Raw genomic sequence first — 14,068 nt, forward strand, 5'->3', positions numbered from 1 at the left:
ATGGGAGATGATAAGAAAGCTGCTAAGAGCGATGATAAAAAGGAAGATGAGGATGAGAGGTTGGATTACATACTGACTTATCTTACGAAGACGTTGCGCTTGAAACAGGACAAATGGAACAAAATGATAGCCACTGATGAGTATAAAGTAAACAATTATAGATATACCAGTTAGAATTGAGATATGATTTATAAATTTTTATGTATATTTTTAACAGTCGGTGGTTATGAATTTCCTAAATAAATGGCAAATGATGCTGATTTTGAGAATTGCTACTTCAGGATTACTAGTTTCCGCAACCGAATTCCCCAATTCGCAACGCAACAAATTTACGTATTTTATCAAGAAAAGCGAAACTCATCTCGACATGGATAATATTAAAGAAGAACTTATAATGGGCGAGTTCTCTTATAAACCCATCGAAGATTTATCCATACTTGCTGAGGAGATCTTTACTCCTATACTCACCAATTACAACAATTCTAGAGGATGGCCAAATGTTCTTTATACAGATGTAAAGAAGCAAATTGTTGCATTCAACAGTACACTATATCAGGTAAAATATTAATTATTATTCTATTGAATCTCTATATTATTGCATTAAATTACAGATTAAAGGATCTTTGAAAGGCGTGACATTGTTACCCATGCCATCAGATATAGAACACATCTTTGAAGCTGAGGAGCGTTATAGACAAGGCGAGGTTTATGATTCCGACTTGGTTCTCAAGGCCTCGGCTGAAGCCGCTGTTATACGATGGTCTAATATAATAAGTGACATTCTTAAGCAAACTTCAATGGTGTCATTTGCTGGAGGTGCTCATCCAGGGCCTAGCAAAGAAGTTCAGTTTTGGTTGTCAAGATTAAAGAATTTGGAAGGTATCTATAATCAACTCAGAGATCCGAGGGTTAAAAAGTTGGTCATGTATTTGGAAATGACAGACAGCAGCTATATGACATGTTTCAAAGATATATTTAAGTGCGTCGTGGCTGGAATTATTGAGTCGCGAGACATTTCCTTATATTTCATGCCAATGAAGCAGCACTTTGAGCGTTTTGAGGGCGACGAATTTATTGATAATTCAGATTATATTAAGCCATTTCTACATTGCATTGGATTATTTTGGGGAAACTGTCGGTATTATTGTAACAGCGGAAAGATAGTACTGCTTTTGCAACAAGTCGCAAATTCTCTTATTGATGCGGTCACTAGATCGATAGAACCAAGTTCGATTTTCCAAGGGGACACCGAAGAGATCCATAAGAAGTTTATTATATGTTTAGAACTTTTAGACAAATTTGAGAAGAATTTTGAGATCGTCAGGAATAATTTAGAACAGTACTTTCCAGCAGAGGTCACTCCCGTCCCTTGGACGTTTCATTCTCGGAATGTCTTTCAAAGATTGTACGATTTTAAAGCCAGACTTAAATTGGTTGATGGAATTTTAGCTACGGCTTTGGAGTATTTTAAATTGGAAAAGGTGGAAATTGGCGGTCTTAAAGGCAGAATTATTTCACAGAAATGTGTTGAGTTGTTTGAAGAATTTAACAAAGCCTATAGTAAATTTCAAAATATTCAATATGATATATTAGATATTGAGGACGAAAATATATATAAGCATGAAGGAAAATTTGCAAAGAAGTGCTTCGATTACGATATGCGTCTAGCAGCAATCTTTTGTCAGGGATTTGATGAATGCAATGATTTGGAGGGTATGTGTAAATTGGTGAACATAATTGGTAATCTTATTGAGAGGACAATCATTTACACTGAGTTAAAGCCAAAGATTGATCGATTAGTAGAACTTTTATCAGTTGAATTGGATACTGTCAAAGCACTTTACGATGAAGGAATAAAGCACGGCGTTCCAACAAATAATTATTTTCCTCCAGTATCTGGAAAAATGTGGTGGCTTCATAAATTAAGATCTCGCATTACATTTCAAACGGAAATGTATAAATCAGTTAATCATCCAACCATAAAAAATGAAGACTCATTATATAACCTGGAGAAATACGATCAACTAATAGATATAATTGTTAGTGATGAGAAGAAGACGTTCGAAGATTGGGCTAAAACGATACCACAGATTATTGCAAAGAATTTGTCCAAAATGCAGTTACTAAGAAGCAACAATGATATGCTTATAGAATTGAACTTTGACGCCGAGTTGGAGTGTGCCCTTAGGGAAATCAAATATATTAAGTTATTGGGAAAGGAGGAAGATCTTCCGGAAAGTGCAAAAGGTCTCTTCGATCGCAACGAGGAGTTGGTGAAAGCTGTTCAAAATCTTATGAGAACAGTCGAGTGGTATAATCACTTGAAGCAAAAAACCTTGAGTGTAGAATTTGCAATGATACAACCAGAAATCGAAGAAATAGATGAACTACTGGAGCAAGCGATTACGGCATTAACATGGGAAACAGACAGTTAGTTTATATGTCACATGCCGTACCAAATATTTAATATTATTTTTCTTTTAGATTTTGAACAGATCAACGAAATGCACGTCAGGTTGCATGAGTTATATCTTCGGGTGAGTCAAGCACAAAACAACATTAGTAATTTCTTTGAGGAAGCGGATATGTGGGCACTACAACCAATATTTGGAAGGAAAGACGACAAAGATGATGAACTTATTGGCTTAGATAATAGGTTAGATCGAATTACCAAGAAATACGAGAAGGTGAAAAATTCATCTGATGAAATAATATTAATTTTAAAAGAAAATTATTACCTATATCATGATATCCCATTACCAAAAATAGAGGAAGATGAAGTGCCTGAAGAAGAACATGTAATCCATGAAGGAGATGCAATTCAAGGAGAAAGCACAGCCGAGATGCCAGTTGATGTTGCTATTGACGCACAAGAACCAGTAGTTGAAGAAACTCCAGAAGACCCTTATGATACAGCTTTGGAAGATGAGAAATGGATAGATTATCTCAATTATTTAGATGACTTGATCTTGAAAAAGTTACTAGAAGCCGCTACAGTGAGTATGCACTTCTTCACTTACGAAATGAACGAGAATGGCGAAAAGTATCCAGTATTTGAAATCACGATCGAGTTAAGAGATCCAAATATCTATTCTGATCCATCATTTGATATGGAACAGGACAATAATTTTCCACGCTTTCTTAATGGTCTTCTGATAGAGATTACTCAAATGGGAGAGTACTTTGTACGTATTTTATTGGAAAAGGGAGAGAATTACCTACAAGACGTGATACATGACAACTACATTCAAGACATACAAAATGATATATTGGCCAAGGCAAATGCAGCAGTCCAAGAAGCAGTTACCTATTTAGAGGAGTTCGAAGAATACGAGTATCTTTGGTTGGATAGTCGTCAAGAATTCTTGAGGCAGTTTCTTCTGTATGGTAAAGTTTTAACGCCAGAAGAAATAGTGTTATCACGGAATGAAGAAGGGATCAAGGAGACGCCACCAACGATTAAACAATTTAAAGAACAGATCGATACTTATGAAGAATTAAAGATCAAGATTGAGGCTATCCCATATGAAAAGAAAATTTTGGGTTGGTTGAGATTGGATATAAAACCGCTTAGGCAGAGTATATTGAATATGGCATGTAAGTGGAGTCATATGTTTAAACAACATTTGATGGATCATGTATTAAACAGTATTGAAGAGCTAGAGAATTTTATTATTGAATCTATTGAGGCGATGCAAAAGCCTCTTGCAGACGATGACTATGATGGTCTCATAACAATTATGGGATATTTGTTTAAGGTAAAAGATCGTCAGATGGCTACAGACTATATGTTTGATCCATTGAAGGAGATCATGAATCTTTTGGGTGAATATGGTGTTGAATTTACAGAAGAGACTCATGTACAACTCCAGGAGCTACCTGATAAATGGAATAACTGCAAAAAAGTGGCGCTCACTACTAAACAAGCTATTGCACCTATGCAAGCTAACCAAGTTAATGCTATAAGGAAGAGATTGGCATTGTTCGACATCAGACAATCTATGTACAGAGACAACTTTAAGAAAAGTTCAATATTCAAGTTTACCTGTAAAGATGTATATAAAACATTGGACAAAATTCATCGAGAGGTTAAAGAGCTAGAAACTGACATGGATAAATTGGTTGATCAAGGAAATTTGTTTGAGCTTCAAATACCAGAGTTCAAACCTATTAAGACTGTACGAAAGGAAGTAAAAATGGTAAAACAATTATGGGATTTTGTGAATATTGTCAATTCAAATATTGACGAGTGGAAGTACACACCTTGGCGTAAGATAGACGTTGAAGGTATGGAAATGGAATGTAAGAAGTTTGCAAAGGAGTTACGAGCAATGGATAAAGAGCTAAGGACATGGGATGTATACAACCAAACTGAGGCAACAATTAAAAATCTCTTGACGTCATTGAGAGCAGTTACAGAGTTACAGAATCCAGCCATTCGAGATAGACATTGGAAACAGCTGATGCAAGCAACCAAGGTATGTCATTCTTATATTTGTCATTATTTAAAAATTATAAAATATAACAAAATATTTAACAAAAATTTCACGCAACAGATACCAGGAATAGAATTACTATACTCAGTGAGTACACAAACAAGTCTTTAAAGTGATTGAACAAATAAAACTTCTTATTTCAGTCTTCAATACATTATCTATCTTTATTACATATAATATGTCTGCACAAAAGTAACCATAACCATCATTTCCTATTACTATTATAATCATTGGTTATCTTTAGGTGAAATTCGTGATGGACGAAGGAACAACTCTAAATGATTTGCTTGCGCTTAACTTACACGAGTATGAAGACGAGGTGAAGAATATTGTTGATAAATCTGTTAAAGAGATGGCAATGGAAAAAGTCCTGAAAGAGTTAAATGTGACATGGTCCACCATGAATTTCGAAAACGATATGCACGAACGAACAAAATTGAATTTATTGCGTGCATCTGAGGAGCTTATAGAAACTTTAGAAGATAACCAAGTACAGCTTCAAAATATGATGACATCCAAGTTCATAGACTTCTTTCTCGAAGAAGTTTCAGATTGGCAAAAGAAATTGTCGAATGCAGATCAAGTGATACAGGCATATTTTGAAGTGCAACGCAAATGGTGTTATTTAGAGAGCATTTTTATTGGATCAGAGGACATTCGTAATCAATTGCCAGAAGATTCAAAGAGATTCGATAGAATCGATAAAGATTTTAAAGATGTTTTGAATGAAATGCAGAAGACACCAAATGTAGTGAAAGCAACAAACAAACCAGGATTGTACGAAAGATTAGACGGCATTCTTGGGGAGTTGATGCTTTGTGAGAAGGCATTAAATGATTACTTGGAAACAAAGAGGTTAGCATTTCCACGTTTTTACTTTGTTTCCTCCGCCGATCTTTTGGATATATTATCGAATGGTAATCAGCCGGACATGGTTCAGAGACACTTGACTAAACTTTTTGATTCTCTGGCAAAATTAAGATTTGAACAGGAGGGTGGAAAGAATAGCAAAAAAGCAAAAGCAATGGTTTCTAAAGAGAATGAAGAGGTTGTAACGTTTGTGGGCATTTGTGATTGTACGGGAAAAGTTGAGGTCTGGTTGAATAGAGTCATTGAAATTATGCGAAAAACACTTCATAAACTGTTTGGAGAAGCTATAAGCACATATGATGAAAAACCAAGGGAAGTGTGGATTTTTGATTATCCAGCTCAGCCGGCTTTATGCGGAACGCAAATTTGGTGGACTTCTGAAGTGAATATGGCCTTTGCCAGGCTTGAGGAAGGTTATGAAAATTCGTTAAAAGATTATCAAAAGAAGCAAATAGCCCAATTGAATGCACTGATTGTCTTGCTGCTCGGTGACTTGTCTGCAGGTGATCGTCAAAAGATCATGACAATATGTACAATTGACGTGCATTCGCGAGATGTAGTTGCTAAAATGATAGTAGTTAAAGTTGAAAATTCTCAGGCATTTCAATGGCAGAGTCAGTTACGACACAGATGGGACGTAAAGGTGAAAGACTGTTTTGCCAATATATGCGATGCACAGTTTAGATATCAATACGAGTATCTAGGGAATACGCCGCGTCTTGTTATTACACCCTTAACCGATCGATGTTATATAACATTGACTCAGAGTCTGCATTTAATTATGGGTGGGGCACCAGCTGGGCCTGCAGGAACAGGAAAAACTGAAACTACTAAAGATTTGGGCAAAGCCTTAGGAATTATGGTCTACGTGTTCAATTGTTCAGAGCAGATGGATTATAAATCCGTAGGCAATATTTATAAAGGCTTAGCCCAGACTGGAACTTGGGGGTGTTTTGATGAGTTCAATCGAATATCTGTTGAAGTATTATCCGTCGTAGCGGTTCAAGTTAAAACCATTCAAGATGCAATCAAGGATAAGAAAACTCGTTTTAATTTCTTGGGAGAGGATATTGCTCTAATACCAACGGTAATATAACGCAGCTAATAATCGTAGAATATTAATTTTATATTATTTTCAGGTCGGTATTTTTATCACAATGAATCCGGGATATGCAGGACGTACCGAGTTACCTGAGAATCTGAAAGCCCTCTTCAGACCTTGTGCCATGGTTGTGCCCGATTTTGAGTTAATTTGTGAAATTATGTTGGTTGCTGAAGGTTTTCAAGAAGCACGACTTTTGGCTAGGAAATTCATAACATTGTACACGTTATGCAAAGAATTATTAAGCAAGCAAGATCATTATGATTGGGGATTGAGAGCTATTAAGTCTGTGTTGGTAGTTGCCGGATCACTAAAACGTGGCGACCGTCAACGTCCGGAAGATCAAGTATTGATGAGAGCTTTACGAGATTTCAACATACCTAAGATTGTTACGGATGATGTGCCAGTGTTTATGGGTTTAATCGGTGATTTATTTCCGGCTCTGGATGTGCCACGGAAGAGAAATCTGGAGTTTGAAGTTTTAATCAAAAGATCAGCAATTGATATGAAGTTGCAGCCTGAGGATGGCTTTGTTCTTAAAATTGTCCAATTGGAAGAATTATTTGCTGTGAGACATTCTGTGTTTATCATTGGTTTTGCTGGAACAGGAAAGTCAATGGTCTGGAAAACACTTAATAAAACGTATTTTAATATGAAAAGACGACCAGTGTACAATGATTTAAATCCAAAGGCAGTAACTAATGATGAACTATTTGGTGTTATTAACCCATCTACACGCGAGTGGAGAGATGGATTATTTTCTGTAATAATGCGTGAGCAGGCCAATTTAACAGGAGATGGTCCTAAATGGATTGTACTAGATGGTGATATTGATCCAATGTGGATCGAATCTCTAAATACCCTGATGGATGATAACAAAGTATTAACTTTAGCTAGCAATGAACGTATAGCACTTACAACCCATATGAGACTATTATTTGAAATTGCGAATCTTCGTACAGCCACACCAGCCACTGTATCTAGGGCGGGTATTCTTTACATTAATCCTGCAGATTTGGGCTGGAATCCGTATGTATCATCTTGGATTGATACAAGAACACAACAAAGTGAAAAGGCAAATTTATCATTGTTGTTTGATAAGTACGTACCACCATGCCTTGAAGCTATGCGAATCCGTTTCAAGAAAATAACTCCTATTTGTGAAATTGCTCATATTTCCATGCTTTGTTATTTATTGGATTGTTTTTTAACACCTCAGAATGTCCCATTAGATTGCCCTAAGGATTGGTATGAAATATATTTTGTTTTTTCGATCGTTTGGGCGTTTGGTTCGGCATTATTTCAAGATCAAATTATTGATTGGAGGAATGAGTTTAGCAAATGGTTTACTAATGAATTTAAAGCAGTGAAGTTTCCTACTGCTGGTACCGTTTTTCATTACTATATTGACGAAGAAACAAAACAATTCTTACCTTGGGAAGATTTGACTAGAGATTTTGAATTGGATGCAGATATTCCCCTTCAAGCAACTCTGGTAAACACTGATGAAACTACTAGAGTAAGATTTTTTGTAGACCATCTTATGGCAAAGAAACTCCCTGTGATGTTAGTAGGAGGTGCAGGTTGCGGAAAATCTGTAATAATCCAAGAAAAATTAGATGAGCTATCAGACCAGTATTTAGTTACTAATGTACCGTTTAATTTTTATACCACTTCGGAGATGTTGCAGAAGATTCTAGAAAAACCATTGGAGAAAAAAGCTGGAAGGGTTTATGGTCCACCCGGTAGTAAGCAGATGATTTATTTCATAGATGATATGAATATGCCTGAGGTAGACAAGTACTTCACTGTGCAGCCACATACGTTGCTTAGACAACATTTGGATTATCAGCATTGGTACGATCGTCAAAAATTGACGCTTAAAGACATACAAAATATCCAATATGTATCATGTATGAATCCTACTGCAGGATCTTTTACTATTGATCCAAGACTTCAACGGCATTTCTGTGTATTTGCAATGAGTTTTCCATCAGTGGAAGCACTATATGTGATTTACAATTCTATTCTGTCTCAGCATATGCTTATACCAGGAAACAAATTTTCCCCAAATTTGCAGAAAGGGTGTCCATCTATTGTTGCAGCAGCTTTACAGCTTCATCAGAGAATATCTATGACGTTCTTACCAACTGCGGTCAAATTTCATTACATATTTAATTTGCGTGACTTATCTAACATCTTCCAGGGAATGCTCTTTGCGACAGGCGATGCCATCAACAATCAGACAAGTCTTATAAGGCTATGGATGCACGAATCAATTCGAGTATATGGAGATAAATTCACCGAAACCAAAGATAACGATACGTTCAAAAAGTTGATCACAGAGATTGTGAAAAAGGGTTTTGAGGAAATAAATGAAAACGATGTATTTGAAACACCATTGATATTTTGCCACTTTGCTGAAGGAATAGGTGATCCTAAATATCATCAGATTTTAGATTATTCGCATTTGAATAAGTTGCTATTAGAAGCTCTAGCTAGTTATAACGATTTGGTAGCGGCAATGAACTTAGTATTATTTGAAGATGCTATGAACCATATCTGTAGAATAAATCGAATTATGGAAGCACCAAGAGGTAACGCTTTGTTAGTTGGTGTTGGTGGTTCTGGAAAACAATCTCTGACACGTTTGGCAGCGTTTATTTCATCCCTAGAAGTCTTCCAAATTCAATTAAAGAAGGGTTATTCCATGAATGACATGAAGGCAGATATAGCAACAATATATATTAAAGCTGGTCTAAAAAATGTTAGTACCGCATTCCTAATGACCGATGCTCAAGTACCTGAAGAACAGTTTTTGGTACTGATTAATGACATGTTAGCCTCTGGTGAGATCCCTGAGCTTTTACAAGATGAAGATATTGAGAATATTATCAGCATGATGCGTGGCGAAGTGAAGAATATAGGATTGGAAGATTCTAGGGAAAACTGTTGGAAGTTTTATATTAATAAAGTAAGGAAATTAATCAAAGTTATTCTGTGCTTCTCTCCAGTTGGTTCAACACTGAGGGTGAGATCACGCAAATTCCCAGCTGTTGTCAATTGTACCGCCATCAATTGGTTCCACGAATGGCCAAAGGAGGCTCTCGAGAATGTCTCTAAGCGTTTCTTGTCTGAAATTGAAGTGCTTCCTAAAGAATTGGTTAATTCTGTATCTCTTTTTATGTCATACGTACACACATCGGTGAATGAAATGTCCGAAGTGTATTTAACGAATGATAAGCGTTATAACTATACTACACCAAAGTCATTTCTTGAGCAAATTGCATTATATTCAAAACTTTTATATGAAAAAACTGGAAACGTTGATTATAGCATTTCACGCTTAGAAATGGGTTTGTTAAAGTTAGTATCTACTTCTCAAGAAGTGGATGGTCTTCAAGAACAACTTTCCGTACAAGAGGTGGAATTGGCAAATAAAAACGCACAAGCAGATAAGCTCATAAAAATTCTTGGTACAGAAAATGAGAAAGTGGCCAAGGAACAAGTTATCGCATCTGAGGAGGAGGCTAAAGTCACAGTAATCCAAGAAGATGTTTCTGTTAAAGCGAAAGTATGTGCAGAGGATCTGCAAAAAGCTGAACCTGCTCTCCTAGCAGCACAGGAGGCACTTAATACGCTCAATAAGAATAACCTGACAGAATTAAAATCTTTTGGCAGTCCACCTGAAGCTGTTGTCAACGTAATTGCAGCTGTATTAGTTCTTTTCTGTAAAGGAAAAGTACCCAAAGATCGCAGCTGGAAGGCAGGAAAGATGTTAATGAATCGCGTGGACAAGTTTCTCGAAGATTTACTTACTTATGATAAGGAAAATATCCATCCAGAAATCGTTAAAGCGATTCAGCCATATGTGAAAGATCCAGAATTTGATCCCAAGAAAATTGTGTCTAAGTCAACTGCGGCAGCTGGTCTTTGCGCATGGGTAATTAATATTATGAGATTTTATGATGTATATTTGGTAGTCGCACCTAAGAGGCGAGCTCTGCAAGAAGCAGAGGATGATTTGAATAACGCGAGGACTCGATTGAAGGAATTAAACGAAAAATTGAAATTCTTAGAAAATCAGCTTGCTACATTGAGATCAGAATTTGAACAAGCTACAGACGATAAATTAAAATGTCAAGCAGAAGCTGCTGCAACGGCTAAAAGTATCGATTTGGCCAATCGACTGGTGAATGGTCTTGCTTCGGAGAATGTTCGCTGGAGACAATCTGTTGTAAATTTTAAAGGACAGTTTATAACTTTACCAGGTGATGCACTTCTAATCACTGCATTCATCTCATACGTAGGTTGTTTTACACGTCGATATCGTATTGAACTGCTGAATAAGCATTGGATGCCTTTTGTAAAAAAGTTAACTTCTCCAATACCAATGTCAGATGTTTGTGATCCCTTGAGTTTGCTCACAGATGATGCAATGATTGCCAAATGGAACAATGAGGGATTACCCACAGACCGTATGTCTGCAGAAAATGCTACCATTTTAACTAACACCGCCAGATGGCCACTGATGATTGATCCGCAATTACAAGGTATCAAATGGATTAAAACAAAATATGGTGATCAATTAACTGTTATCAGATTGACGATGCGAAATTATCTTGATACTATTGAACGTTGTATTTCCAACGGTAACGTAATTCTTTTGGAGAACATTGGAGAAACAATTGACGCTGTCCTCGATCCTATTCTAGGCCGTGTGCTCGTCAAGAAGGGAAAATGTATCAGGATTGGTGATCATGAAATTGATTTTGATCCAAATTTCAAGCTCATTATACACACAAAACTGGCAAATCCTCATTACAAGCCTGAGATACAAGCACAAACGACTCTAATAAACTTTACTGTAACACGAGATGGTCTTGAAGAACAGTTATTAGCAGAGGTCGTGAAGGCTGAAAGACCTGATTTAGAGTCATTAAAATCAAATTTAACGAAACAACAAAACGATTACAAGATCATTTTGAAAACTTGCGAAGATAATCTTTTGGAAAGACTGTCATCGGCGTCAGGGAATATTCTAGGAGATGAAGCACTCGTCATAAATCTAGAGACTACCAAGAAAATGTCTGCAGATATCCAAATTAAAGCAGCCGAATCCAAAGTGACTTCGGTAAAAATAGATGAAGCTAGAGAGCAGTATCGACCAGCAGCAGCTAGAGCATCATTGCTCTATTTTATACTAAATGACCTAAATCGAATCAATGCCATATATCAGTTTTCATTAAAGGCTTTTACAGTAGTTTTCAAATATGCTTTGTCAGTTGCCGAAGAAGCTGAGAAATTGAAAGACCGTCTTCTAAACTTATTAGATAGCATCACATTTTCTGTCTTTATGTATACCAGCCGTGGACTTTTTGAGTGTGATAAACTCATATTTATGGCTCAGATGGCTTTTCAAATTCTACTGCATAGTGAGGAAATAAATGCCGGCGAACTAGATTTTTTACTGAGATTCCCAGCAATGCCCAATTTAACATCGCCTTTGGATTTTCTGAGTAACGTCTCATGGGGCGGTATAAAATCTTTATCGCAGCTTGATGAATTTCGTGGCTTGGATAAAGATCTTGAAGGATCATCAAAACGTTGGCGCAAGCTAGTGGATAGTGAGTGTCCAGAAAAGGAGAAGCTACCAGGAGAGTGGAAGAACAAGTCTTCCCTACAGAAATTGATAATGATGAGGGCATTCCGACCCGATCGCATGACGTACGCAGTTCGCGGTTTCATTGAAGAAAAACTGGGCCAAAAGTTTATTACAGCCAGAACCGTTTCGTTTGAAAAATCTTACGAGGAGACTAGCAATGAAACGCCAACATTCTTTATTCTATCGCCTGGAGTGAATCCGCTTAAGGATGTAGAAAAGATGGGAAAGAAGTTGGGATTTACGTTTGACAGTGGAAATTTCCATAGCGTATCTTTAGGACAAGGACAAGAAGTTGTTGCCGAAGCGGCGATGGATATAGCTGCTGAAGAAGGACATTGGGTTATTTTACAAAATATTCACTTGGTGTCAAAGTGGTTACCCATGTTAGAGAAAAAGATGGAACAGAATACAGAACAATCACACCATAATTACAGATTATATTTAAGTGCTGAAGCTGCAGCCGACCCATCTGCTAATGTTCTACCGCAGGGAATTCTAGAATCGGCAATCAAGATCACTAATGAACCTCCTACAGGTATGCACGCTAATCTGCATAAAGCGTTGGATAACTTTAATCAGGAAACGTTGGAGTTATGCTCAAAAGAAGCTGAGTTTAAGGCAATACTATTCTCGCTGTGCTATTTCCATGCTGTCGTTGCGGAGCGCCGTAAATTTGGGCCTCAGGGTTGGAACAGAAATTATCCATTCAACATGGGCGATCTGACGATAAGCGTGAACGTACTGTACAACTACCTGGAGAATAATAATAAGGTGCCTTGGGAGGATCTCCGCTACTTATTTGGAGAAATTATGTACGGTGGACACATTACTGACGATTGGGACCGGAGGCTATGTAGAAATTATCTGCTTGAATATATGCAACCGTTGCTTGTAGAGGGTGAACTGTATTATGCACCAGGATTTCTTGCACCACCAAATACAGATTACATCGGTTATCATCGACATATTGATGAAAGATTGCCACCGGAATCTCCATATTTATATGGACTACATCCAAATGCAGAAATTGGGTTTTTGACTAATACTTCAGAGATTCTCTTCAAAACGATATTTGAAATGCAACCTAGGGATTCTGGTGCTGCATCTGGGGGTGGATTGAGTCGAGAGGATAAAGTCCGATCTACTCTTGATGACATTGCAGATAAACTTCCCGAAGAGTTTAATATTGCGGAAATGATGGCAAAGGTAGAAGATCGGACCCCGTTCATCATCGTATGTTTTCAAGAGTGCGAGCGCATGAATATTCTTATGCGTGAAATGAAGAGGACTCTTAAAGAATTGGACTTAGGTATGAAAGGTGAATTGACCATAACCACTGATATGGAGGTCCTGGAGCAGGCTCTTTTTATGGATCAAGTTCCAGCTGGTTGGGCGGTGAAAGCTTATCCCAGTCTTCTTCCTTTAGGACAATGGTGCGGAGATTTGAGTTTACGGATTAAAGAGCTTGAGAGTTGGGTCAATGATTTTTCGATGCCTGCTGCAGTATGGCTGGGTGGTTTTTTCAATCCTCAATCATTCCTCACGGCAATTATGCAGCAGACAGCTAGGAAAAACGAATGGCCATTGGACAAAATGTGTCTCATGTCTGATGTAACAAAAAAACAGAAGGAGGAATTTATGTCAGCACCACGAGAAGGCGCCAATGTACACGGTTTATATATGGAAGGTGCCAAGTGGGATTCACAGCTTGGATGTATTGGCGAATCAAAATTGAAAGAGCTATTCCCTGTTGTACCTGTCGTTTACCTCAAGGCCATCACTCAAGACAAGCAGGATCTTCGCAATATGTATGATTGTCCTGTCTACAAAACAAAAACAAGAGGACCCACATTTGTCTGGACATTTAATTTGAAGACCAAGGAACGTGCATCTAAGTGGGTCTTGGCTGGAGTAGCTATTCTGTTGCAAATTTAA

The 14,068-nt window shown here is 37.3% G+C and overlaps 1 protein-coding gene across 1 annotated transcript; it reads left to right on the top strand.

The window, feature by feature from the left end:
• LOC108563813 (dynein beta chain, ciliary-like) lies at window positions 1-14,068 on the top strand. The gene is given in 7 exon segments (XM_017922602.1): window positions 1-147; window positions 218-556; window positions 612-2,442; window positions 2,485-2,748; window positions 2,914-4,478; window positions 4,741-6,453; window positions 6,506-14,068. Coding segments are annotated over 7 exon segments (13,422 nt in total).

Source organism: Nicrophorus vespilloides, unplaced genomic scaffold (genome assembly GCF_001412225.1).
Source record: "Nicrophorus vespilloides isolate i.1.1-1 unplaced genomic scaffold, Nicve_v1.0, whole genome shotgun sequence".
NCBI classification, from domain to species: Eukaryota; Metazoa; Arthropoda; class Insecta; order Coleoptera; family Silphidae; genus Nicrophorus; species Nicrophorus vespilloides.